At 47.4% G+C, this 27,290-nt stretch overlaps 1 protein-coding gene across 2 annotated transcripts in view; it reads left to right on the top strand.

The window, feature by feature from the left end:
• The first annotated feature begins 19 nt into the window (after positions 1-19).
• UBAC2 (UBA domain containing 2) overlaps positions 20-27,290 on the top strand; it is a 220,465-nt gene continuing 193,194 nt past the window's right edge. The window contains exon 1 of one of the 2 annotated variants that reach the window (XM_006141532.3): positions 20-425. In XM_006141532.3, coding sequence (XP_006141594.1) covers positions 395-425 — 31 coding nt within the window. In that variant the 5' untranslated portion in view covers positions 20-394. The remainder of the gene's footprint in view (positions 426-27,290) is intronic. The other variant, XM_006141531.3, reaches the window with a different exon arrangement.

Raw genomic sequence — 27,290 nt, 5'->3', positions numbered from 1 at the left:
GGCTGGGGGGCGGAAGGAATGCCCGGCGCTGGTTTTCCATAGGAATCCGCTGCCATCGTGGCTCCGCGGGCGTAGACCGGCGCTGGGCACCAGTGTGCGACTCCCGGTAGCCACACCTCCGTCCTGGCCGCGCCGTCCTACTACTTTTCCACACAGTGCCCGTAGCCGTTGAAAAACCTGGAGGAGCGGATTCCTCGGGAGATGGACGCAACTCACAAGAAGCAAGGACGAAAGCCGAGTGGGCGCGCCTCACCCACTGCGCACGCGCAATCAGTCAGCTTCGAGACGCTGGAGTCGCCGCCCCGCCTGGAGTGCGCCTGCGCGGCCGCCGGGGCTCTCCACCTCGGCTTCCCCTCCCCCTGACCCCCACGGGGGCTCCGGGCCCGGCGGGACCATGTTCACTAGCACCGGCTCCAGTGGGCTTTGTAAGTACCGACCGCCGCCTTGCCGACTGCCCCACTACCTGCCACCCTGGGCACCTCCTTGAGGAGGCTGGGGCATCGAGGACCCTGCCCTCGGGTTTGCAGGAGGTTGAGGGGCCGATCATCCATCTCTGCGACCGAACCTTGGTGGTTCCTGCCTTTGGGGCGCAGCGGGACCGCCCCCATTTCAGGTTGGGGGGCAAGTGGACACTAAGTTCCGCCCCAGCCCCAGTCTCCCGTGTGTCCCAGCAGGGATGCCCAGCGTCCTGGGGCTGCGGAGGTGGGCTGGGCAGTTAGGGTTGGGCTGAGTGCCCTGGTGTCTCGTGGCCTGGCCCTTGCCCCGTGCGCCCGGCCCTGCGAAGAGGCTGCCCGGTGGAGGCGGAGCCGAAGGCTGTCCCCTCCTGTCACCTTGCCCCATTCCGTGGGGCCGGATGGCCTTACCCCTCATGCACCTTTCACCCCCTTCTTAGGAGCTCAGTTTTACTTAGAGCTGTTTCTTCCACCGCGTCCTCTGAAGGGGTGTTAGAAAAAACTGATCAGAGTGCTCTGAAGTGGAGGGAAGTTCGAAGTCCTTTGGCTAGAGAGCGCACACTTTGTTGCCAGATGTTGCCATTATTTTACTGGAGTGTCTGCCGGGCTCTGTAGGGAGAGGGCCGGGAACTGTACATGGCCCTTAACAGCCGTTTGTTTTTCCTCACTGAGGGTGAGTGTGTTTAACTGGCTTTCAGTAAGGCGGGTTGTATGTTAACCAAAAAGCACCGAGATGAGGCCCCGATCCAGCGACAGAGAACTGTAATATTTGAACAACTGTCATTTTGCAGTTCCTCGTCACCATTGATGCTTCGATGCTTCATGTCTCTGTACCCAATGCTGCTAGGGTGCGGAAACATCTGACATTCGCATTAAAGATCTATTGTGAATGTCAAAAATCTTATCTTGAGAGTGGGACACTATCAAACCATAGGCATAATTATCAGTCTTCCTCACTTCTCAGCCAATTAGGTTCTTCTGTTTGTTTGTTTAATGCGCACAGGAGAAAGGAGGCTTGGTCACACACAGCCCCCTTTCCTCCAGGTAGTTCTCTGTGCTGTCCAGATTCTGGGCATGCTCACTGGTTCTTCAAGAAGCTGGGCCCCAGTGGCTGGTGGGGACTGGAACCCTGGTAGGCCAGGTAGGATCTAGCTTCCCTGCAACACTTGACAGGTGCACTGTGGGACCAGCCCTCAACTTCTCTGTTTTTAAGTGGGCTTAATATTTGTGATTTCCTTTGTTTAATTATTTGATTTATGGAATCTTTCATGCATTGGCCCTGGAGTATATTACAATGAAGTTAATATTTATCACAAGCGAATTAATCTTCCCTAAAATACCCTTTAAGTGAAGTACTTAGGGTGTTGATGGAGGTGACAGTTCAAAAAGGGGGGTGTGGTTTTCCTGGGATCACACAGTGAGCCATCCACTAGTAGATATGAAATGAATGGTAGAATTTTTCAGTTTTAGTTCTTTCAGCATTTTGAGCTGTCCTTGCTGAACCAAACACTATCATGCTTTGTTTAAGGATGGGGGTGGGTCCTGAGAAACGTGTCACTAGATGATTTCCTTGTGTAAACGTCATACAATGTACTTACACCGTGTACTTACATCATACAATGTACCAGCACCGCCTCCAGCCGGCTTTGTGAGTGCTGACCGCCGCCTTGCCACCTGCCCCCTTGGTACCAAGGAGGCTGGGGCATCCGGGACCCTGCCCTCAGGTTTGCAGGAGGTTGAGGGGCCGATCATCCATCCCTGCAACCAAACCTTGATAGCTTTGTATAACTTAGCCCACTCTTGGGTCATGAAGGGACACCAAATGGCGCATGGGAAAATGGAATTACAGTATGCTTATTTTAGTGTGAAAACCCCTTTGAAATCCATGGATAGTTTTTCATAATATGCATTTTCCACGGACTTATTGAATACCTCTCCTGAATGGCATGACCTATCATGATCTCATGGGACCGCCAGCCACTGTCGGATATACGGCCTGTCGTCGGCCAAAATGTTTTATGTGTGACTGTACAGATACGAAAGGTGGGGAGATCTGGTAGTGGCTGCTGGCCGCACTGGCCCTCCGGTATTGGCATAGTATATTCAGTAGGCTGACCATAGGATGAGTCGGGAAAGGAAATACCTTATCACCTACGGGACAGGTTTTCCCAGACTGCTGTCCTGGGCCAGGCCTGGGCCATGGTTCCTCCCTGGGGCCTGTTCCTGAGATAAGTGCTTCTGCAGTGTGAGAGGTGATGGGAGGGCCTCTCCTCCGAAGGCCCTGTCCTCTGTGCTCCTTTGACATCTTGGACATCTGTTACTGACTGCACACTGTGCCAGGTGCCACCAACACAAGGGTGACCAAGTCCCGGTCCCAGGAGTGACAGAGCTTGCGGTGGACCTCAGCCACATCTCCGCCAGGCCTGGCTGTTGGGCACGTCTGCGTGTTAGCGGTTACCCCACCTTAAAAGTCTTCTCTGGTGATGCTGCCTACAAGAGGGAAGTGATTTCCTTTAGGTACATCATGTGGCCCTTGGCTAAGTCAGACTTTTTTAAACTTCCTTTTCTTTCTTTCTTTCATGAGAGAGAGGTGGGGAAAGAGACAGGCATCCTCAACAGGGTCTTGCTGCACGGTGCCTCTCGCCCAGCCTCCCAGCCAACCAGGATGACTCCCGTGTGGGGCTGACCTGGGATGCAAGCTTGGGCCTCCCGTATGACTCCAGCTTCTCCCAGCAGCAGCCACTGTGTGTACCACAGCAGCTGGGCCCTGAGGCAAAGTTGTGATCTGGGTGGGTATGTGAGGATACTGCCCTTGCCCCCGTGGGTGCATAATAGTGCCTGCTTCCAGGGAGGAGCACTGCCGTTTCCTCCCCCCGCCTGTTTCCCGCTTTTCTGGGCTGCAGGTGTGCTTTTCTTTCTCATTCATTTCTCATTCATTTGACAAGCGTCTGTTGAGTACCCGTATGAACCACACGCTATTCATGTAAGAGGATAAAGCATTAAACAGGATGAAGGAGACAACACCAAAGAGGTGAGCAAATAATTAACGCCGTTTCATGCAGTGGTCGGTGCTGGGAAGGCTATTCAGGGTTAATGGCATGGTTGACGCTGTGGCGGAGTGCTGCTTTAGCGTGTGTGGTCCGGGAACACATCGAGGAAGGTGACCGTTGGCTGAGACCCCGACAGGATGAAGGAGTCAGCCACGTTGCAGTTTATTGATAAATCACTTTTCTTTCTTTTCTTTTCATTTGGCAGAGCCCTGTGTGTGCTCACCAGAGACAGACAGAGGAGAGTGAGAAAGCAGGTCCTGTGGGGAATGATCACACTACAATTCCCGTCTCCTCCATACCGCCCCCTTTTTTGTAGATTTTCAATGCATACTACATACACCCAGTGTATTTTTCAAGCTACTGGATCTGGTGCTTGAACCACACGGTCACCCTGTGGGATCCAGCTCCCTTAACTACCAGGGCATAGACTGGCCCCAGTAAATCTGCCTTTTTTTTTTTTTTTTTTTTTTTTGAGAGGTTTTTCACTATAGGGCGCGTGCGCTCGCCAGACAGACAGAGACAGAGAGATAGAAAGCGAGAAATCACCCCCCAGGGGGGATGGTCACACCGCAATCCCTTCTCCTCCATTCTCCTCTCAGGATCTTGGGCACGCACACACACATGCCTGGCGTGGGTTTTAAGCCACCGGATCCGGGACGCGAACCGCGGTCAACTACGTGGGAGTCCAGCAACATAGCCATTACGCTAACTGCTGGTTCCCAAATCTGCCTTTGGAAGAGCAAGAACACCAGGCACATAAGTCCCTGAAACAGTCTAAGGTACTAAAGGACGCCGAGGCAGCCAGAGCAATAAATTGGGATGGGCATTTGTGACTGTTTTGTGTTGAAACTGTATTAGCGTCTGCACAGTCTCGTGATTAAGTGTGAGTGGATAAGAGCACATGGGAAGCGTGTTCATGACTTATGTTATATCCCTTGTTCATAGACCAATGCAGTTGCTCAACTGTAGGTTGAGTAATGGATGTATCCCTTATTACATTGCATTTATTAGTAAACGCCCCCTCATGTGTTCACTTCACCGTATATGCACTGTGTAATGATGCACTCAGCCGCCATTAATTGTATGTCTAATGTATGCCACGTATAGTTTCCACCTCAAAGAAACTCTTAGAAAAATAGTTACCTTCTATGCTTGGTGCTGTAGGTTTGTTACAAGGGGTAGATTGGTGTTTGTCAGGCGGGCAGTGTGGAGAGGGCCTCTGAGGGACAGCCTGGGCAGGGCCTGGCGGAGCAGCAAGAAGTAGCACACACCAAAGGAGAGAGAATTTGAGGGAAGGCATTCTAGTAGCACTAAATGCTGCAGTGATTTTCCAAAAAGGAAGAAGTGCCTTTTTGGGAAAGAAGGAGGCCTTCTAGGACCTTTCCCCAGCTTGTCCAGTAGCCAGTGAAAGGAGTCAGATCATACCTAAGGAGTAAACGGGATGGGAAACAGAAAGTGAGCTTGGAAAGTGCTGTCTCACATCTCAGTTACGAGGGGCCAGGGAGTGAGTGATAGAGGTGGCTGCAGGTGTAGGAGAGTTTCTTTTTTCACTTTAAGTGAGATTGTTGCTATAGGGCTTGTGCGATCACCAGAGAGACAGAGACAGAAAGCGAGAAATCACCCTTGGGGGTATGGCCATGCCACAATCCCTTCGCCTTCATTCTTCTCTTGGGGTTTTGTGCATGCACTCACGTGCACCTGGCATGAGTTTCAAGCCTCTGGGTCCGAGACTCAAACCCCAGTCAGCAGAGTCCAGTGCCTTAGCCACTACACCACCTGTTGGCTCTTAGGGGAGTTTCTTTTAAGTTGAGAGAAACCTTAGCTCATTTACACAGTGCTGGCAGAAACCCACGAGGGCCAGTGAGGCTGCAGATATAGACTAGAACGAGTGAGAGGACCGTAGGCCCAAAGCGCTGTGCTTCTCATTGCCGTGCCTGGGAAGGCAGGAGATTACTCTCCATGATGGAGCAGTGGCTTCTAGATGCTATCTGTGTCCTTGGCTACAAAAAAAAAAAAAAAAAAATCAACAGGGTCCTTTCTGAGTATATATCTTCCTGGGTCCCTTCCCAGAAAGTCAGATTCAGAAGGGCTAATGTGGGCATCAGAAATCTGGATTTGTTTTTAACTTTGTATTTTAATTTACTTCTTCCATGAGTGATAGAGGCAGAGAGAGAGAGACAGAGACAGAGACAGCAGGGTCCCGATGTCGCAATCCACCCCTAGCTGTGAGCCAGCTCTGGGTCATGGGCACGTGCATGCCCTGCTTTCTCAGGGAGCTCTCTGGCCGTAGGTCTGGCACCTTACCATGTGGGTTAGCCTTGCAGAGAGCTGCATTTTACTGTTAGGCCACCATCTAGCTCCTTGTGTTATTATTAGTTTGAAAACAAATCTGTATTTTTAAACGAGATGTTGAAAGGCTGATTCAGATCAAGCCAAGAGAGAAGTCCCAGAAGGGCAGAGAGAGCATTAGAAACTCCAGTAGGAAGATGTCGAAGGCCCCAGTGAGGGTGGTGGGAACAGGCAGGGTAGGAAGAAGGGTTCTGAAGACGTTCAAACAGGTAGGTTGTGTCAGTAAAGCTTATCGGATGTGGGAGGAGAAAGGAAGTGGAGGTGACTGTCTGGTTTGTGGTTTGGGCAGCTGGTGCTTGGACAGATGGCGCTACCACTCACCAAGTGGGAACACAGAGGCGCTCCTGTAGGGGAGGAGGAGTTCAATTTTGGACCTGTGTAAGGTCGAGGGGTCTGCAGAGTCCAGGCAGACCCAGAGGAGACACTTGGGGAGAGGGGCCTAGACTTGAACTGGACATCTTAGGTAGGAGTTAGGCCATGGAATGAAGACCCCAGAGGCAGTGAGTAGAGTGGACCGAGGGCAGAACTTCAGGCCACTCCAGTATGTGAGGATGGGTGGGGGCGAGGAGAGACCCCACCCTCTCCCCGTATCCCGATTGGATGGATGTGCCGTCTTTCACCACAAACACACCTCCCTCTTCTCTGCCTCTCACCACTGTCATCCCTGCTGGCTCCAGTTTATCAGCCTATTTTTGGCATCTTTCTTTTTCATATCCAATCTGAAACCATGGTTAACCACCTGAGTTGGGGTCTTATCCAGACGCATAGAGACCTGGCACTCCTGTCTTTCTCTTATTGAGTGAAACCCCAACCTTGTGTTAATTTTTGGTGTCTATTCCAAGCTGAGCCCCTGGCATGATTGCTCAGGTATGTCTTGATTTGGTCATCCCCCTATGCTATTTCCTTTGCATCTCTAGCCTCTCTACTCCCCAGTCTCTCACCGTATCGCAATCTTAACCCATCTAAAAAATCAGGGCTGTGGCCAGCCTGTGGCATGGTGATTACGGCACTGGACTCCCACATGGCCAACCACAGTTCAAGTCCCAGAACCAACAGCTTGAAAATCACATCGGGTGTGTGTGCGTGTGTGTGTGTGTGTGTGTGTGTGTGCCCAAAGTTCCAAGAGGAGAATGGAGAAGGGATTGCAGTGTAGCCATCTCCCTGGGGGGTGATCTCTCACTTTCTCTCTCTCTGTCTCTCTCCAGTGAGTGCACGTACCCTATGGCAAAAACCTGAAATAAAATAAAATATCAAGGCTGCCATCGGGGTGCTCCCTCACCTCCTGCTGCTTCGCTCTGACTGGGTTCTGTCCATACTCACCTTCATTCCTTTCCCTCAGTCTGAAAGAATGGGGCGCCCTTCCACTGAGGCTCTGCCTGCTCTTCACTCATCTTTCCTGTCTTTTCTGCCACCATCTTGTTTCTGCTTATCTTTTTCTTCTTTTTTCAAAAGTTCATTCATTATTTTTTTTTTTCCAGAGAAAGAGAACCCCTAACAGGGTCTTCACACCACACTCTACCCCTAGCTCTGGCCAGCCCTGAATCACGGACATATGTGTGCCTGCCGTATGCAGGGAGGTCTCCAGAAGCAAATCCGAACGTCTCCACATGGGTCAGCCTCCCAGAGCACGGTGTTACCACCGCGCCACCGTCTGGCCTCCATTCTGTTCCTTCTTTACCTCCATTTTTTCTCCTGAGAGTGAGCCTGGCACATGGCCGAAGCTGATACTTTCCCCTAGGGGGCCCTTAGTGGGCTCTGTGGAGTCTCCCAGAGCTGGGAGCTGCTCACCTGTTGCTCCCTTGCCCCGGGGATGCACCATTATTTTGGTGAGAGAGCAGGGTGCAGAGCACGGGTTGGGATCAGGCGGCCTCCACTGTCGGTGTGTGGATGACAGATGCCTTGGCCGTGGGAAGGAGGACTGAAAGAGTGAGTGTGTGTGGAGAGCTCCTAGTATACAGTGAGGCTTAGCTATCATTCATGGGATCCATCTTCCGAGCCCATTTTAAAAGTACGAAAGCATGTACATCCATTGACCAAAGCCTGAACCTCCGCAACCGCTGGTGGCTTTGTTCAGGAGCTTTGACATTTGAAAGATGCTCTTTACTTTTCCCTTTCTCGCCTCTCTTCACCCTTCAGCCCCCTGCAACCGGCCCCTCCCCTTCGACGTTCGCCTTCTGTGGGTGGCTCTGTGCTGGGCCCCCTGCTGCCAGCATCACCCTGCCCCACCTCTGTTGCTCTGGACTGGTGACCACGGACTCCCACACCCACGACCTGAATGTCTGCCTCAGTCCTCATCTCAGTGCAATGTTTGTGCCTTTGCCTTTGATGAATACTTCTTTTAAAAACTTTTTTCTTGCCAAAGAGCACATGTGCTTGCCAGAGAGAATGAGTGAGCGAGATCGCACCCTCGGACGGGGCGCGACGGTGCCGAGTTCTCTTTCCTTCCCTTCTTCATCCCCCACGCATGCAGGTGCCCAGTGTGTTTGTCTAACTGCAGGTGTTGGGATTTGAACCACGGTTGGATGACAGCCTGGATGGTGGGTGTCTGGCAGGTGGGTCAGTGTGTGAATCCTGCCAGGTTGGTGTGTAGATGACAGCCTGGTTGGTGTGTAGATGACAGTCGGGGTGGTGTGTGCATTATAGCCGGGTCAGGGTGTGGATGAGAGCTGGGGCGGTGTGAGGCTGAGAGCCGGGGCGGTGTGTGTACGAGAGCCAGATCGGAGTGTGATAGACCTCCTCGTGCGGTGTGTGTGTGAGTGTGTGTGCGAGAGCCAGGTCAGAGTGTGATAGACCTCCTGGGGCGGTGCGGGGCTGAGAGCCGGGGCGGTGTGTGAGTGTGTGTGCGAGAGCCAGGTCAGCGTGTGATAGACCTCCGGGGCACTGCGGGGATGGCAGCCGGGCCGTCTGTGGTCGGCACCTGGCGAACGAGTGCAGTGGAGCTGGAGTCCACCCTCTGAACACTCGGATGCCTGTCCGTACCCAGGGAGTTGTGCTAAGTCACACCCACACGGCGCTGAGGTGGCGACCGATGCAGGTGATCAGTTTAGGGTGAGAAATGCCATGTTTGGCTGAACGGGGCCTGTTCTGAGAGAAACTGTTACTTGGTCCATCGGCTTGTCAGGGACCTCGAGTCTGATGCGGTTAGGGAAGTTCGATGAGCCCGAGGTGCGTGGTGTCATCGCTGGCCTGCAGCCCTCATCTCCATCTCAGTGTGGGACCCTGCCTCAGCAGCCGGATCCTACGTCCCCAGTGGAGCTCTGAGATGGACGCCCCGACGCTTCCCACTGCAGCTCCTTGTCCGTGTGCGCTCAGGAAGGACGGGAGAAAGGCAGGGCAGAGAAAGAGACAAGGACCCCCAACAGAGCCTCCATGCTTGATCCAGGCAGCCCAGATCCTGGGCACCTGCACAGGGAGGCCTGTGGGCACAAGCGGGCTGCCTCATGGGTCCACGTGCCTGCCGCTGTCCAGCCCTCCTGCTCTTACTGGCAGATTCTTACACACTCATCAAGTGTGGTAAGGATATACTCGTGGGAGATGCTCAAAGTACATCTTCCTGTTTGTCTCTCACTGTTCCTTCTTTCTGTTTTTTATTTTCCAGAAAGAGTATGTGCATGCCATGAGAGCAAGAGAGAAAGCTGTGACCAGCAGATGGCAAAATGGTTACATCACTGGACTCCCACATAGTTGACCACGGTTTGAGTCCCAGACCTGGTGGCTTAAACTCACACGAGGTACATGTGTGTGCATGACCAAAATCCTGAGAGGAGAATGGAGGAGAAGGGATTGCGGTATGGCCATTCCTGTGGGGGGTAATTTCTTGCTTTCTGTCTCTCTGTCTCTGTAGTGAGTGCATGCACCCTATAGTAAAAATCTCTCAAAAAAAAAAAAATGCAGGAAAGCATGCACTGTGGGACATGCCGCAAACCCTCCTTTCATTTCTCCCTCCCTCCAGGATTTTGGGCACACACACACGTGCCCAGTGTATTTTTCAAGCTGCTGGGTCTGGGATTCAAACCATTGACTTGGTTGTGTGGGGCCCATCTGCCTCAATATCCAGGCCATGGGCTGGCCATTCCACTGACTCTTTAAATTTTGCTTAGTCGGGGAAGCTTTCTGCATTTATGAAAGAGTATCTGACTTTAAGATTTTCCATTCGCTCTTAAATTAACGGGTTCAGTAGGTGTTCAGTAAGCACTGCTGTGGGCCAGCCACTCTTCTGTCTTTCTTTTAAATTTAGGTTTTTGCCGTGGGGCATGTGCCCTTTACGGGGAGAAATAGACATAGTGAGAAGGAAAGTGAGAAGTCAACTCCTAGGCAAGGGGATGGTCATTTTCCAATCCCTTTTCCTCCATTCTTCTCCAGGGATTTTGGGCACACATACATATGAGCCCAGTGTGATTTTCTTTCTTTCTTTTGATTTTTTAGAGAGTTTTTTGTTATAGGGAACACCCAGTTGCAAGAGAGACAGAAAGTGAGAAATCACCCTCCAGGGGGAATGTCCACACTGTAATCCCTCCTCCTCCATTCTCCTCTTGAGAGTTTGGGTACGTACACACATATGCCTAGTGTGAGTTTGAAGCCACTGGGTCTGGGACTCAAACTGCCGTCGGCCATGTGGGAGTCCAGTGATGTAGCCATTACACCATCTGCTGGCCTCCCCAATGTGATTTTTTTTTTTTTTTTGGAGAGGTTTTTGCTTTAGGGCACGTGTGCTCACCAGACAGAGAGAGACAGAGAGACAGAAAGCGAGAGATCACCCCCAGGGAGGGATGGTCACGCCGCAATCCCTTCTCCTCCATTCTCCTCTCGGGATCTTGGGCATGCATGCACACGAGCCCAGCGTGAGTTTAAGCCACCGGGTCCGGGACTCTAACCGCAGTCGACTACGTGGGAGTCCAGCGACATAGCCATACGCTAACTGCTGGTCCCCACCCCTCATTGTGATTTTCAAGTGGCCAGGTCTGAGAGTTTAACTGTGGTTTAACCATGTGGGAGTCCAGGTACCTTAACCACCATGCTACCTTCTGGCCTCCCCAGGCCAGCCACTTCTTAGGTTCTACGCATTTATAGTAATTAAAAGACCAAATATGCATGTATATGGTGGCATCTTAGGTAATAAGTCATGAAATATTGACTCAGTTTTTTTTTTTTTTTTGAGAGGTTTTTGCTATAGGGCGCATGCGCTCACCAGACAGAGAGAGACAGAGAGACAGAAAGCAAGAAATCACCCCCCAGGGGGCATGGCCACGCCGCAATCCCTTTTCCTTCATTCTCCTCTCGGGATCTTGGGCACGCACGCACATGCGCCTGGCATGTTTTAAGCCACCGGGTTGGGACGTGAACCCCAGTCAACTACATGGGAGTCCAGTGACATAGCCATTACACTAACTGCTGGACCCAATATTGGCTCAGTTTTTAAAAAAGTATACAGTTAGATATTACCACTTAAGTCTTTATTTATTTATTTATTGCTATAGGGCGTGTGCGCTCTCCAGAAAGAGTGAGACAGAGAGACAGAAAGCGAGAAATCACCCCCCAGGGGGGATGGCCATGCCACAATCTGGCGTGAGTTTAAGCCACTGGGTCTGGGACTCGAACCGCGGTCAACTACATGGGAGTTCAGCGACATAGCCATTATTCCATCTGCTGGTCCCTGGTTTCAGTCTTAATCTCTTTAGTAGTTGTGAAGTCATTCGGAAGTAGGTTATTTCACTTCCATGTATTTATATATAAGAGTGTGGTTGGCTTCTACCATTTTCGAGTTCCTCTCTGTCCCTTGGGTGTCCTGCCTTTGCCCCCACTGGACACTAGACTGGGTAGGAAGGCGGGAGGAAGGAGTGGGAGACACACGGGTAATCTGTGGCTGCCTGAGTCTGGCACGTGGCCGAGGCCGACCCTTCTCCTGAGAATACTTACATGGCCCTTACTCAGCTCCCCACACCTGCTGCATCCTTGGCTGGGGCTGGGGCTGGGGTATGCATTTTTATTTTGGTGACCCTTCCTCAGTCCCTGGGGATCAGATCCACCTGCGATTTCTTCCTGCTGGGGTTTTCTTGGCCTGCTCGAGGGTGCGGTTGGTTGAAGCAGAAGTGATGCCCCTGTGGCTCTCGCCTGTGGCCCAGCTCTGCCCAGCTGGGACTGTTTATTCTCTGCCCTGGTTGTGCCCCAGGGCAGCCCCAGTGTGGACATGGCTTCTTCTCCTGTCACTCTACACATTTGCCAGGTTGGAATCCGCAATTTTGCCTTGGGGGTCACAAGTTCAGGTCACCAAGCAGGCCTCTTGACTTAGCATTCCTCCCATCCGATGTGGGGAGACGTGGTTAAAGAGCTGAGTTTGACCCAGATTTGCTGCCTTCCAAGCCTGCAGTCATTCTACGGCATCATGTGACATTCGAGGGATTACATTGACTTAAAATAGTCCCTTTAATGGAAAATGGCAGTGGCATTTAAATTATGATTGTTTCCCCCAGATGTTTGTTCTAAGGTTTAATTTAAATGAGGATTCTACATATCTCTGTGTAATTTCTTCTGATTTTTCAACCAACCGTTGAAATAAGTGTGAGTTACTAATTTTACTTTACTAATACCTACTGTGTGTTAGGCACTGTCCTAAGCCCTTTATATGGACTCATTTACTTCTCAGGGTAACCTCTATGAGGTGGGTAGAGTTATTCTCTCGAATTTGCAGATGAGGAAACCGAGGCACAGACACTGAAGTAACTTTCTGAAGGTCACATGACTAGTGAGGCACTTAACTTCCTGTATTTCTCTCTCTCTCTCTCTCTTTTTTTTTCAATGATAGTGTGTGTATATTGCACGAGAGAGAGACAAGAGGACCCTCCAAGGGATCCTAAGGATTTTAGGTGCCTGTGCGTGCCAGGGCTTGCCGGGGGATGAGACGCCATAGTCGGCCCTATGCCTGCTTACAGGGCACTGGCGTTACCCGTGCACCACGGAGACGGGCCTCCTGTATCTCTCTTGACCACTGGGATTGTAATAGTTTAATGAGAAAAACAGTAGCTCGGGTTGGAGTAGAGCTTGTGTTCCCATCACGGAGAACCACCTCACAGTATTCTGACGAGCTGCTTTCAGTCTCTCCACGTGAGACGGCTTCTGTGGTGCAGACCCCCTTCAACCCAGATCGCCTCTCGTCCTGCATCAGAACCAGCATCCGTTTGCCTTCAGTAGAGATGTCTTACGTCCTAACTGTGTGTTCCCATCACGGAGAACCACCTCACAGTATTCTGACGAGCTGCTTTCAGTCTCTCCACGTGAGACGGCTTCTGTGGTGCAGACCCCCTTCAACCCAGATCGCCTCTCGTCCTGCATCCGTTTGCCTTCAGTAGAGACTTACATCCTAACTGGGATCTTTCTCAAGTAGTTCATGCTCTGTAGGTTTAATGTGTCCCCCCACCCTTCCTTTATCCAGATTTCCTTTGTCCAACTTGTCCTACTCTCAACTTGTCTTAATATCTGTTAGTAATTATGGTGGGTCCTGTTACTTTAAAAATGTACTCGTATGGAATTTTACTAAACGCAACTTGAGAAAGAACATCTCATAAATTATTTAGTGTTTTTGAAGTGTAGATCACTGGTACTGAGAGGGGTTCCTGAAGTTTTAACCCTCATTTAAATTAGGAGTATGAATGAGAGTTATAATTGAACCCTCATTAAATTGGGATTCTTTTTCCCGGAGGGTTATCCTAAAACTTTGTAAGTCTGTATTGCATCCTTCTCGTTTTCCAGTGTATGTCAGTTTAGTCTGTTTAGTGTAGCATGGTACAGTGGGAAGAACATGGTCCGGGTATTTGGAAAGGGTTCTGTAGCCAGGTAGGGAATACGGTTGACTATATTGTTTTCTTTTTTTTTTTTAAGAATTATTTTATTTAACTTTTAAAATTTATTATCATCATCATTATTATTTTCCAGTTTGATCAGAGAGAGACAGGGGGGGAGGAAGTGAGAAAGCAAGCCTCCAGGTCCGAGACTTGAACCATGATCGGCCGTGTGGGAGTCCAACGCCTTTAACCACCATGCCACTTGCTGGCCCATGTTGACTATATTGTTTTCTAATGGTTGGCAATGCAAATTAACACTTCACAGGTCCTTAGTGGCTCTACCACAGGGAAATTGCTTTAACTTTATAAACTCTCTGTTTCTGAGACTTCTTGGGGATGGAAAGTAAAATATAAGTAAGAAACATGAAATTCCATTTCATGATACTGTCTAAGCTCAGTCCTTATCTACATATTGTTGTTGTCTGATTTTTTTCTCCTGTAGGTAGGTATGTATATAAGCATTTTTTCTTCTTTTTTTTTTTTTTGGAGAGGTTTTTGCTTTAGGGCGGGTGCGCTTGCCAGACAGAGAGAGACAGAGAGATAGAAAGCAAGAAATCACCCCCCAGGGGGGATGGCCACGCCACAGTCCCTTCTCCTCCATTCTCCTCTCGGGATCCTGGGCATGCACGCACACATGCCCGGCGTGAGTTTTAAGCCACCAGGTCTGGGACGCGAACCACGGTTGACTATGTGGGAGTCCAGCGATATAGCCATCATGCTAACTGCTGGTCCTTGTATATAAGCATTTTTAAAAACAACCCCAGGCTATGTACAGTTTTGTATTTCGCTTTTATCATTTAACTTTGTTAAATAATTCATCCTATATCATTAATTGTCTTCAAAGATGCCTTTTTATGTTCCTAGGTCAGACTAGCTGTGCTGCTTCAAGGAGTCTCTTCATTTCTTTTACTATTTACTTTCTGCTTCAAGTTCACACTCATAGCTGCTATTTCTTGACTCTTGCATCATTTCTTCTTGGCATCATCTTTGTTGTTTTTTTTCCTGGCGTCCGTCCTGGTAAGTTTTTTTCAGGCAGAGGACACAGCTGGTGGGCACTCTGGATCTAGCTTGCCCATTCTCGTACAGTGCTGAATGACGGCTCTCGGGTACCTGTGTGGGTTTCCTCTGTGGGTTGCTCTGTTTGTCCCAAGAAGCCCGAACCTTAAATGGCAAGGCTGACTGCAGACGACTTAAGAATGCAGACGTGTGAACAGACTGGTTTCCACACACGGTGCAGAGGTGGGGAGCAGGCAGCCACAAAAGACAGTGAGAACCCCCTGCAGCTGTCAGAGTTAGGTGGGCCTGGCTCTTTTTGTGAATTTTCCTCCAGAGCGAAGCTGCCCTTCTTACCGTACTGTCATCCTTTCCATTCCCTGTTTCTCCAGCCGTCAGCCCTGACGTTTTAAATTACTCCAGGCTGCTTCTGCCTTTTCTGACTGCCAACCCTCGCAATGAGCTCCTTAAGCAGATTGCCCCCTTTCTCAGATTCTATTTTGTGAGCCAAGCCTTCTTTCTCCTGGGTGCTGGACTGAATGGCCGCGTGTGAGGGAGAATTGAGAGTGGGCTTGGGGGGGGCTTCTGCGGAAGGACTGCCAGCCCAGCTTTCATGTGTGTGGTGTGTCACGTAACACTCCTGGAGGTGACTTTAAACTGTGTGGCCCAGTAATAAATAACGCTGAAACAAAAGTAAGACAGTGGCTCCTTTTCAGTTCTTTTTAGTCCTGATTGTTTCAAAGAGAACATCCCGATTTGCAGCGAGTCTAAATGCCTCTCAATAGGACTGGTTCCCGGTGGAAACAAAGACCAGGAGGCAGGCCAGATCTTTTCATCAGCAGCAGTGTTAGAATGTAATGACCTCCTTCTGTTGCTAGTGTGTTTATTTTTATAGTTACCACCTACTGATGACAAAGTGACACTTGTTTTCCATTAACTGTAATGTAAAGTTTCCTTTTAAATACATCTATTTAGGGCCCAGCATGGTGATTAAGGTTGCTGAACTCGCACATGGCTGACCACTGTTTGAGTCCTGGACCTGGAAGCTTAAAAATCACATCAGGTCGAGACCAGAAGATGGCATAATGGTTATGTTGGTGGACTCCCACATGGCCAACCACAGTTTGAGTCCCAGACCCAGAGGCTTGAAACTCATGCCGGGCGCGTGTGCTTGTGCACCCAAAATCCCAAGAGGAGAATGGAGGAGGAGGGATTGTGGTGTGGCCATCCCTCCTGGGGGTGATTTCTCACATTCTGTTTCTCTGCTCTCCAGTGAGTGCATGCGCCCTATAACAAAAATCTTTCAAACAAACAAACAAACAGAAATCATGCCAGAAGCATGTGTGTGCATGCCCAGAATCCCATGAGGAGACTGAAGGAGAAGGGATTGCTGTGTGACCATCCCTCTGCGGGGTGATTTCTCACTTTCTCTCTCCCTGGCTCTTTCTCCAGCACGTGCATGTGCCTTAAGGCAAAACACACACATTTCTCTCTCTCTCTCTCTCTCTCTCTCTCTCTCTCACACACACACACACACACACACACACACATACAAAATGGAGATTTAAATGGAAATGTGATAGGTTAGGTAATACCGGGACATGGCAGGGACTGTGTTGCTGCCATGGGGGTGACTGAGTTCCAGAAGCACTGTGTAGTCTAGTGATGGCTCCTGTTCCTCCCCAGATCTGCGTCTATCAATTGGTTCCCTGGACTCGTTTGAGAGAACTCATTTCTCTGGTGTTTTGAGGGTTCTTTTGTGTCAGTACAGCTTTGGAAGGGGAAAACAAAGCAAAACAAAACAAACAAACCAGGTGTCTGAAGACTGCTCTGTTAAACTGGAGTTTTATTTAGTTACCTTTTTGATTTTCTTGTTTTTATTGGACTCTTCACTCCTCGTAGAATTAATTTTAGTTTTTGGCGTTACGTGAGCCTGTTCCTCCCCTTCACCTAGCCAGTTTGGTTGCAGCTGTTCAGCAGCTTCTATTCGAGTTAGTCCTCACAGTTAGGTGCCGAAGGCCATGGAGAAGCCCAGGCTTCCAGGACTGCTTTCCAGCCTGTGCTTTGCCACCAGTTAGGGGTGGAGGAGGTCCCTTGGGTTCTCAGACTTGGGCTCCATGTTGCAGGTGTGTGTGTGCATCTTTCCTTCAAGTAGATCTACGTGTATACATTGCAATGTGCTGTCGGGCTGGCCCTGTAACCGGGTGTTTGAGAGAGCTGGATCCCATATGGCCGGCCGCAGTTTAGGTCTTGGTCTCAGGGACTCGGAGAACATACTGGGTTTATGTGTGTGCATGTCTAGAACCCGAATAGGATAGAGAGGAAGGAGAAGGGACTGTGGTATGACCGTGCCCCACTGGGACTGCTTCCTCCCTCGCCCTCTCCCTCTGTTTCTCTCTCACTGGAGAGCATGCACACCCGCCGCAATTTATTTATTATTTTTTTAAGAGAGATTTTTGGTATAGGGCACATGCTCTCACTAGAGAGACAGAGAGAGACAGAAATTGAGAAATCCCCATCCCCCAGGGGACATGCCACGCCACAATCCCTTCTCCTCCATTCTCCTCTCTGGATCTTGGGCACGCATGCCCACGTGCTGGTGTGAGTTTGAAGCCACCCAGTCTGGGACCTGAACTGCAGTCAACCACGTGGGGGTCCAACTATGTAACCATTACGCCATCTGCTTGTCCTGAGCAATTTAAAACAGACAAACAAAAAACCTCCTGGGTGTCCCAGGGCATGTCTCTGTAGCTTTAGCATCCTTGCTGGTCACCCTCGTGTAATTCAGTCATCGGGTCTGTGCACACGTGGAGCCATCGCTGGCTTGTTGCCATGTGGTTCCCAGCAGCACTCTCATGGCTCCTGGCCGGTCAGCTCTTTATTCGGCCTTGCCCAGATAGAGACCCACCCACTGGTGCTTCTCCAGGCCGAACCCGGAAATAGGCAGGCCATACAGATGTGTTTCGTCTGGTGTCTGTGATGTGTGGAAAGACTGCAGAGGAGAACTGCTAGCATTTTAAAATCAGGGGGCCAGCAGATGGCATAGCAGTTACATCGTTGGACTCCCACATGGCTGACTGTGGTTCAAGTCCTGGACCCGGTGACTTGAAAATCACACCAGTTGTGTGTGTGTGTGTGTGTGTGTGTGTGTGTGTGTGTGTGTATGTGTATGTGTGTGTGCACGCATGTACCCAAGATCCTGGAAGGAGAATGGAGGAGAAGGGACTGTGGCTTGGCATTTGCCCCTGGGGGGTGATTTCTCACTTTCCCTTTCACCATCTCTGTCTCTCTCCAATGAGTACATGACACCCTATGGCAAAAACCTCTAAAAAAATAAAATCGGGTATTTCAGACAGAAGTCAAGATTTCTGTTATCTTCTGAGGTGGATGATGTGGCAGCCCAGGGCTGAATAATACCCACAGCACTTCACTGAGGGCACACTCCCCTCGCCCTCGAGGCCCCTGTCTCACCAATGCATGCCTGGCCGCTTTAGGTACTTGATTTTATAACACATTTTCTTGCCACTAATCACATATTGCTCCGTTTTAAAATGACTTTTTCTTCAGTCTAACAGTTTACTGCCAGCATCCAGAACTTTCCACCAGCTTCCTGACTTAGAATTTTTTCCTAGCGTTGAATGATTTATCTCATATTTATGTGTAATATTCATAATTTTTAACTTCTTTTAGTTTTTAAAACTATTATTTCATTTTAACTGTATTTCTGGTCTAGTTAGCACTTTTAAAAAAAATTTTTTTTCTAGAGGGTACCTGTCCTTGCTAGATAGAGATTGAGAGATAAAGAGGGGGGAGAAAGTACCCCCTTGTGGAGTGTGGCCACATCACATCCCTTCTCTTCCATTTCTCCACCTGTTGGGATTTTGAGCATGGACGCACATACACCTGGTGTGCTTTTCAAGCCGCCAGCACTGGGATTCAAACTGTGGTCAGTCACGTGAGATATGGCTTCCTTAGCTAGTAGGCTACAGGACTAGCCCCAGTCCAATACTTTCAATGATTGGTCTTTTACATTTAATAACAAGGTTGATGTTAGCTCAAAAGCTTCCTAAGAAGTATAAATCCAACAAGATTCCAGCACAATGGCAGGATTTAAAAAAACAGTGTGTTGTAAGTGACTAGGGCAGGCAGGTGGCATGGACGTTAAGGTCCTGGACCCACATGGCCGACTGTGTGGTTCGAGTCTTGGACCTGGCGGCTTAAACAGTCAGACCAGGCACTTGTGTTTGTGCTCCCACAATCCCGAGAGGAGAGTGGAGAAGGGAGTGTGGTGTGGCCATACCCCCAGGGGTGATTCCTCACTTTCCCTCTCTCGCTTTCTCTGTCTCTGTCTAGTGAGTACACATGCCCTGGAGCAAAAAACCTAAAAAACCAACCCGAAGAACAGTAGGTGCCCTGAGACCTGCCACGCTGTCCTCTGGCGCGCACACCTGTGCTTAGGCTCTTTTAGAACTTCCTTTTCGTATTTTCCTGCTCCCTCCCCTCCTCCTCCTCACTGTTGAAATCTTTTAGATGTTAAGATACATTTTTATATTTAGAGGGCAAGTTCTCTTCCTTCCTGTCTTTTGTTAATTGTCTCCCCCTCACCTCCCCCAAACTCCTTAGCATTTCTCCTGTTGATTCTCCTGCTAAACTTTCTCTCCTCCATGCAGTAACGAGTGTTTATTGGCTGCCCTTCCGAGCCCAGCACTCTGTCCGGTTGTTGCGGACTTGTATGAGGAGGGGTCAGCGTGGCAGGTACCCAGTGTCATCAAATTCTCCCCAGCGTTTCAGGGACAGAAGCGGATTCACAGATGGCTTTCAGGGCAGTACTTTAAAGACTGCAGGCAACAGGCGTGGCAGAAATAGACCTGGGGCCTCTGGACCTCGGGCAGTCTTACTGAGGTCTGTGGAGATGGTTCTGGTCTGCACTCCTTCCTCCCTGATGTGGTTGCCGAAGATAAGTGTCATTAAGGTTTCTTCTAGAAAGCCCAGAGGCTTGAGGAGCGGCACATGGTGGAAGCAGAAGGGTCCCTTGCAGTGCCTGGCTTATTGCCCTTTTATGGACTTCCACCTTTCCTTTTGGTCTAGCCCCTTTCTGATGGAAAACTTTTTAAAGAAATTCATTTCATTAGATACCAAATCACCCCATGCTTGTGGGAAGCCTGAGAAGTTTACCCGTTGGGTAAGTAGTCAGAAATGGGACAACCAGAACTGCGGTAGGATATGGCAGCCCTCCTCCCTCAGGCGTGAACCACACTTGGCTTTTTGGCAGGTGTATTTTTATATCCCTGACTTGAGGGGGCAGGCAGAGTTGCTGGTTGCTGGTCGCTGCCTCTTCCCCAACCTTCCCTCTGTGTTCAGCTAGAACGCTTCGAACAGCCCACACGGCCAAGCTTTGCAAGACCTGTGGTTAGTGTCTTTGATACCTAAAATATATGTATTTGTATCCAGATGAAATTTACATAATATAAATTCACCTTTAAACCATTTTAAAGTGTACAATGATTGTCTTCCAATATGTTTGTAGTATTGAACAGTCATTACCAGCCACAGTTTAATTCCAGAGTATTTTACCACCCCCAAAATAAACTGCATACCCATTAAGCTGTTACTCCCCAGTCCTTCCTCGCTGGCCTCTTAACAATCACTAATCTGCTTTCTGTCTCTATGAGTTTTAATATTCTAGGCATTTCATGTAAACTGAATTGCAAAGTGTGTGGTTTTCTGTACCTGGTTTCTTTTACTTAGCATGTTTCTGTGGTTCATCCATGTTATTGCATGTATTAGCACTTCATTCCTTTGTGGCCGAATAATTCTGTTCCAGGGACATATACCACATTTTGGTTTTCCATTCTTTTGTTGGTGGAAAATGGGTTGTTTCTGCTTTCTGTCTGTCATATTAATAGTAATACTGCCAAGAACATTCCCGTGCAGGTTTTCGATAGAACATGTTTTCAGGTTTCTTGGGCATATACCTAGGAGTGGAATTGCTGGGTCATATGGTAATTCTGTGTTTAAATTTTTGAGGAACCAAGAAGATGCATTGTAAACATTAAGATAGTGAGCACTGGGGCCAGCAGGTGGCATGGTGGTTAAAGTACTGGACACTCCCACGTGGCTCAACCACAGTTCAAGTTCCAGACCGGATGGTCTGCTCTCTCACTGCCCCCCTCTCTTCTCCTCTCTGGTCAAATTAAAAAAAAAAAATGAATGAATAAATAAAATTAAATAAATAAAAAAAGATAGTAAGCATAACAAGTTACCATATTTTCTTGTTATATATTATAAGTTTTATTAATTTATTTTTGCAGAACTGGGTTAAAATCCCAGCCCCCCAGCCCCCCAAGAGTTGTGACCATGGGCAAGTTGTGTAACCTTTCTTAATCAATTTCTTCACCGTACGTATGTGGATAATTAATTTCCACCTCAGAGTTACTCTAAGGGTTCACTGAGATGATATTACATGGAAAGTGCTTTTTAAAGCACGTGACTGGCATAAAGTAATCTGCACATACTGTACCAATTATTTTAGGAGAATACTGTCACCCGAACCTGAGTGGTATTCATTGCCACAGAGAAGTGTCTGTGAACTTTGGTCAGACCGAAGAGAAGTATCATGTCAAAGAGAAGGAGACCAATGTCTTTAAAGGAAATCTTGAACTTTGATGCTTTATATGTCTTTGCCATAGATGTTTTACATTTGTATTTTTAAATTCATGCATTGTCATTCTCAAAATTCATAGCATACCTATTTTCAGAGGTGGAAGAGTTAATGTAGAGAAGTGACTTTTTTTTTTAACCTTTTATTTGATTACTGCTTCGATTATTTATGTATGAGCTACTTCCTGGTTGAGCTCAGAGAGGCCAGAAGATTGCTAGTAACTTGTCCCAACTAAACACAGGAGGATTTGATGAACCTTTTTCTTGAAGTAATAACTAGTTAAAAATGTTTTTTTCCTCATTATTAAAAAAGATTTTTATAAAAAAGAATCTAGGTCGGTCTTGGGGCCAGCATGGTTAAGGTGCTGGACTCCCACATGGTCAGCTATGATTCAAGTCCTGGGTCCAGCGGCTTTAAAGTCACTCCAGGGGTATATGCGCGAGTGCCCAAATTTCTGAAAGAAAAATGGAAGAGAAGGAATTGAGGTGTGGCCACAACACGGTAATTTCTCAGTCTCTCTCTTCTTCTCTCTATGGCAAGTACATGTACCCTATGGTAAAAAACAAAACAAAACAAAATGCAAAAAAACCCACAAATAATGTCTCCCATAAATAGTTGAAGTTGCCACTATTAACGATTTGCTGGATGCTTTAAAAAAGCATGTATTTTTGTACTATTTTTATAAATGTATAGTAATACCACTAGAAATATTTTATACTTACTATTTAGGAACATCTTTATGAAGTATGAAATAATTTTTCTACTACCTGTTTCTTGTATTTTTTTTCTTTTTGAGAGGTTTTTTTTTTTTTTGTCATAGGGTACGTACACTACTGGAGAGACAGAGACAAAGAAGCAGAAAGCGAGAAATCACTCCTCCCCCAGGGGAGATGGCCATGGCGCAATCCCTTCTCCTCTGTTCTCTTGGAATCTTGGGCATGCATGCACGTGCGCCCAGTGTGAGTTTCAAGCCCCTGGGTCTGGGACTCAAACTGCAGTCGATCATGTGGGAGTTCAGTGATGCAAGCATTATGCCATTTGCTGGTTTTAATGTTCCGTGGTGTAACATTACGGATAAAACATAAGCTGTCCATTCTCCTGTGGGGCATTCGGTTGCTTCTTGTCCTCTCACTGTTAGAAACAACCTGTGATGAACTTCTTTATAGCAAAATCCTTGTGCATATCCATGATAATTCGGGCTAAATTCCTAGACATGGATGTTCTTGAATCATAATATGTGTGTGTGTTTGTGTGCGTGTATACATTTAAATTTTTTGATGAGGTCAGTATTTAATAAATATCCACGATTCTGTGTTGCACCTTCCCCAGACTGCAATGTTTTTATATCTCTACACACAACTGCATTTCCCTCTGTGACACAGGGCACCACTGTGATGCCTGCTAGTGCTGTTTGTAACCGTGTGTGTCTTTCACGTGAAATCTACCCCTCAGTGAAAAATCCCTTTGGATTGTGGAGCTGTGTGGCAGTGCAGCATAGAAAGCAGTTTTGTAGTCAGACACTCGCTCGGTCTGAATCGGGTTCTGCCAGCGTGCCACTCAGACATCTTTTCTTGGGCACCATTTCAGTGTGCTCAGCCTCCCCTCCCACCCATTTCTACAGTCCCTTTGCTGTAAGCTGGTTTAGTTATGTGTATTTCACTGTTCTTCCCATGGAAAGCCCCCCCACCCCCCATGCCCACCCCCTGACTACTGAGGGGTGGAAGCTGAGGGATAAAAATTCTGAGGTATGCTCACCTGGGCTAATCTTAGAAAGGCCCACAAGATCTAGAAGTATCTGTCACTTATGGTGTGGGCCACTCGATAAGGTGCCCTTGTATGGACTCTCCCTTCCTATTTTTCCCGCCATGAGTTTTCACTCCTGCTCTTTGGGATCACATTCCAAAATGAATTACCTGCCCGCAAGCCTTTGTCTCACCGTTTACTGTCCCAGACCTCCAGGCTAGGATATTTTGTGACCGTAGGTCACTTTTCTCTGAGTCACAGTTTTTTTTTCATATGTAAGATTTTGAGATGGGTAGTGCTATTTCATAGGGTTATTTTGAGGATTACGTTTTATTAATGAACTCACCACATACCTGCTGATGTGTTAAGTGATATTCTGGGCATGGTAATATGGAAGTGAAGACAAATAAGGGCCCTACCTTCATACAGTTTGCATTCTGATGAAGGAAACAGACAAGGAAGTAAACAAAGAAGAATTTCAAATGATAGGAAATGCTGTAGAATAAATAAGGCAGGATGATGTGCTCAAGAGCAGTGTGAGGGAAGGACGCTCTGAGAAGATGGTATTTGGAATGAGACGGAATGATAGGCCGGGTGTGGACGGGCATGCTGGTAGAAGGAGCAGCAGGTGTAAAGGCGTGTGGTGGGAATGTCAGGAGCATGGTAGTGCACACAAAGCGCCACCCTAGCACTGGGCACTCGGTAAGTGGCAGTGGGATCCCTATCATTAACTCCGTAGCAGTAAGTGGCCAGTTTTGCTCGATGAATTGACAAATACTGGTTTCAGAGAAGAAGCAGGTGATTGAGCAGGACACAAATAGGACTACACGGTTTCTTTTCTTTCTCTTGCTAATAGGGCGAATCATGTCGATTGATTTACTTTGCATCCCCAACATAAATTTTATTTGGTCATGATGTGTTACTCTTTTTGTAAATTGCTAGATTTGATTTGTTAGTGTTTTGTTGAGAATTTTGGATTTATGTTTGTAAGGAATATTGGTCTCCCTCACCCCTTGAATATCTTTGTCTGGTTTTATTATCAGTATAATATTGGTGTCTTAAAACGAGATGATAAATAGTCCCTCCTTTTCTGTTTTGAAAGAGTATAGGTAATATTGGCATTCTTTTTCCCTCAAATTCTTGGTTGAATTCTCCAGTGAAGCCACAAGGCTTGGCATTTTCTTTGTTCACAGTCTTTTAACTATGAATTCAATTCTGTAATATTTATAGAACTATTTAAGTTATCCATTTCTTCTTGAGTAGGCTTTGGTAGCTTGTGTCTTCCTGTCCCGACCTGGGGGGACAGCCGAACAGGTTTCCTGAGTGAAGGAGTGAGAGCCGGGGCAAGCAGCCTAGTGTTACAGCACGGAGACGACAGTGTCGTCCGTTTATTGTGGGCAGCACGGTACAGCACAGAGACGACGCAGTTTCACAGCTCTTAAGGGTCACGTCGTCTACTGTGAGCAGCACGGAGACGATGCGGTATCACAGCTCTTCAGGGTCGTCCGGAGACGATGTAGTGTTACAGCTCTTCAGGGTCTCCCAGTTCGTCTGGAGACGATGCAGTGTCAGCTCTTCAGGATCTTCAGGGTCGTCTGGAGACTGCGCGGTGTTTCAGCTCTTCAGGCTCTTCAGTTGTCGTCTTCCTGGTCGTCGTTGTCGTCTGGCTACTGTGGGCCAGGCATCGTGGTTATATACACTCTGGTGGGTTGTAAATGGTGGGCCCTGATTGGTTGTTAACGGTGGGCCCTGATTGGTTGTTAACGGTGGGTTATGATTGGTTGCTTTTGGACCAATCATGAGGTGCCAGATATGCAAATTTGAGGGATTCTAGTGGCCAATCAGAGCAAGGTTTTGAAGGTCAGGTTTTTGGAAGGGAACCAATCATGGTAATTGTTTGCTCTCTGAGAAACCTCGGCAGACTCGCTGGTGTGCAGCTTCCCACATCTTCCCAGAAATTTGTCTCTTTCATTGAAGTTATAAAATATATGGGCATAAAGTTGTTTCTGATATTTTATTCTTACCTTTTATATTAAAATATTTTAGGGTCCAGCAGATGGCATAATGGTTATGTCACTGGACTCCTATGTAGTTGACCGCAGTTTGAGTCCCAGGCCTGGCAGCTTAAAATTCACGCTGGACGTGTGCGTGTGCATGCCCAAAATCCCAAGAAGAGATTGGAGGAGAAGGGATTGTGGTGTGGCCATCTCCCCTAGAAGGTGACTTCTCACTTCCTATCTTTCTTTCTCTGTGTCTCCGGTGAGCAGAGACACAGCAAAAATCTTTTTCTCTCAAAAAAACCCAAACCTTTTGGGGATGTGATAAGAAATTCACGATATAATTTATCATTTTAACGGTTTATAAGTGTACAGCTCAGTGACATTAAGTACATTTACACTGTTGTGTGACCTTTTAATGTCTTGGGATCTGTAATGATGTCCCTTCATTCCTGATGTTGATAATTGTGTCTTCTTTCTTTTTCTCCTGATCATTTCTGTTGGAGGTTTATTATCTTTTCAGAGAACCAACTTCTAGTTTCACTGATTTTTCTTTGTTTTAGTTTATTTTTTCCATTTCATTGATTTCTGCTCCTCTTTCTTTCTGTCTGCTTGCTTAGAACTTAATTTGCTCTTCTTTTTCTAGTGGTTTTAGAGAGTAAATCTCACGGGCCATAATGATAGTATCTAGTTATCCTGTAGTGGGACTTTTTAGACATTTGTATATTACTTTATTGCCTTTCATGTAGGTTTTTAGAATCGAATTTTTGTTCATCTTAAGAGGACTATGTCGGGAACCAGCAGTTAGTGTAATGGCCGTGTCGCTGGACTCCCACGTAGTCGACCGCGGTTTGCATCCTGGACCTGGTGGCTTAAAACTCACGCCGGGCACATGTACGTGCGTGCGTGCGTGCCCAAGATCCCGAGAGGAGAATGGAGGAGAAGGGATTGTGGTGTGACCATCCCCCCCTGGGGGGTGATTTCTCGCTTGCTGTCTCTAATGTCTCTCTCTGTCTGTCTGGCGAGCGCACGCGCCCTACAGTGAAAATCTCTCCAAAAAAAAAAAAAGAGGACTATGTAACAATAGTCAGATTTAAGTTACCAGATTTGTGTCTTTAGGGATTTGTTTAGTCCTGGACAGAATTTAAATGGTTGTATAAAATGGATCAGGTATTAATCCAATAAATGTTTATTTATTTTTAGTTTTTACTTTTAATTGTGATATAAGCATATAATGTAAAATTTACAGTCTTAACCATTTTTAAGTGTGCAGTTCAGCAACATTAAGTACATTTGTATTGTTTTGCAACTAGTCGCCCAAGGTCTTTTTACTTTGCAAAACCGAAACTCTCTACTCATTAAATGACAACTCCCATTCTCCCCTCCCCCTGTCTCTGACAACCACCATTCTACTTTCTTTTTTTTATGAACTTCAGTTACTCTAAGTATCTCATATAAGTGGAATCATGTACTATTTACTTTTGTGTGTGTGACTGGTTTATTTCACTTAGCATAATGTATGTCCTCATGGTTCATTCACGTTGTAGCATATGTCAGAATTTTCTTTTTTAGGCTGAATTAAATTCTGTTATATGTATATACCATACTTTGTTTGTGTTTATTCATTCATCTGTCAATGGACACTTGGACTACTCCCACCGGTATTGAGTACCTCTTATATAAAAATCACCTTTCAATCAATAAACACTTAAATGACTGGCTTGATGGGCTAGGTCCTGTTTTGAGGACTAGGGATGCTACACAGAGAACATACCAGACAAAGCTGCTGCCCTAGAAAAGCTTATATTCTAGGGGAGACTAAAGATAGGAGAAATGTACAGTAAACAAAGAAGCATATTTCCTCGATTCTAAAATGCACATTTTAATGTTTTTAAAATTGGAATGTGTCCTTACAATTCACAGCTTATAATTATATTTGGCAGTGTTTCTTAAGTTTTTAGTGCCTCTGAAAATAATCGTGTATCTTACAATTGGTTGATGAATCACTTATTATTTTTTAATCCCATTTGTTGTTATTATTATTTTTTAATTTGACCAGAGAGAGATGGGGGGCGGGGTGGTCAAGAAAGCAAGCCTCCAGGTCCAGAACTCTAACCATGGTCAGCCATGTGGGAATCCAGTGCCTTTATCCACCACGCCACTGCCGGCCCTGAATCACTAATGATTAAGTTCATTATTGATTAGTG

This window comes from Tupaia chinensis, unplaced genomic scaffold (assembly GCF_000334495.1).
Source record: "Tupaia chinensis unplaced genomic scaffold, TupChi_1.0 Scaffold000057_1, whole genome shotgun sequence".
Taxonomy (NCBI): Eukaryota; Metazoa; Chordata; class Mammalia; order Scandentia; family Tupaiidae; genus Tupaia; species Tupaia belangeri.
This window is presented reverse-complemented; position numbering and strand designations above follow the sequence as displayed.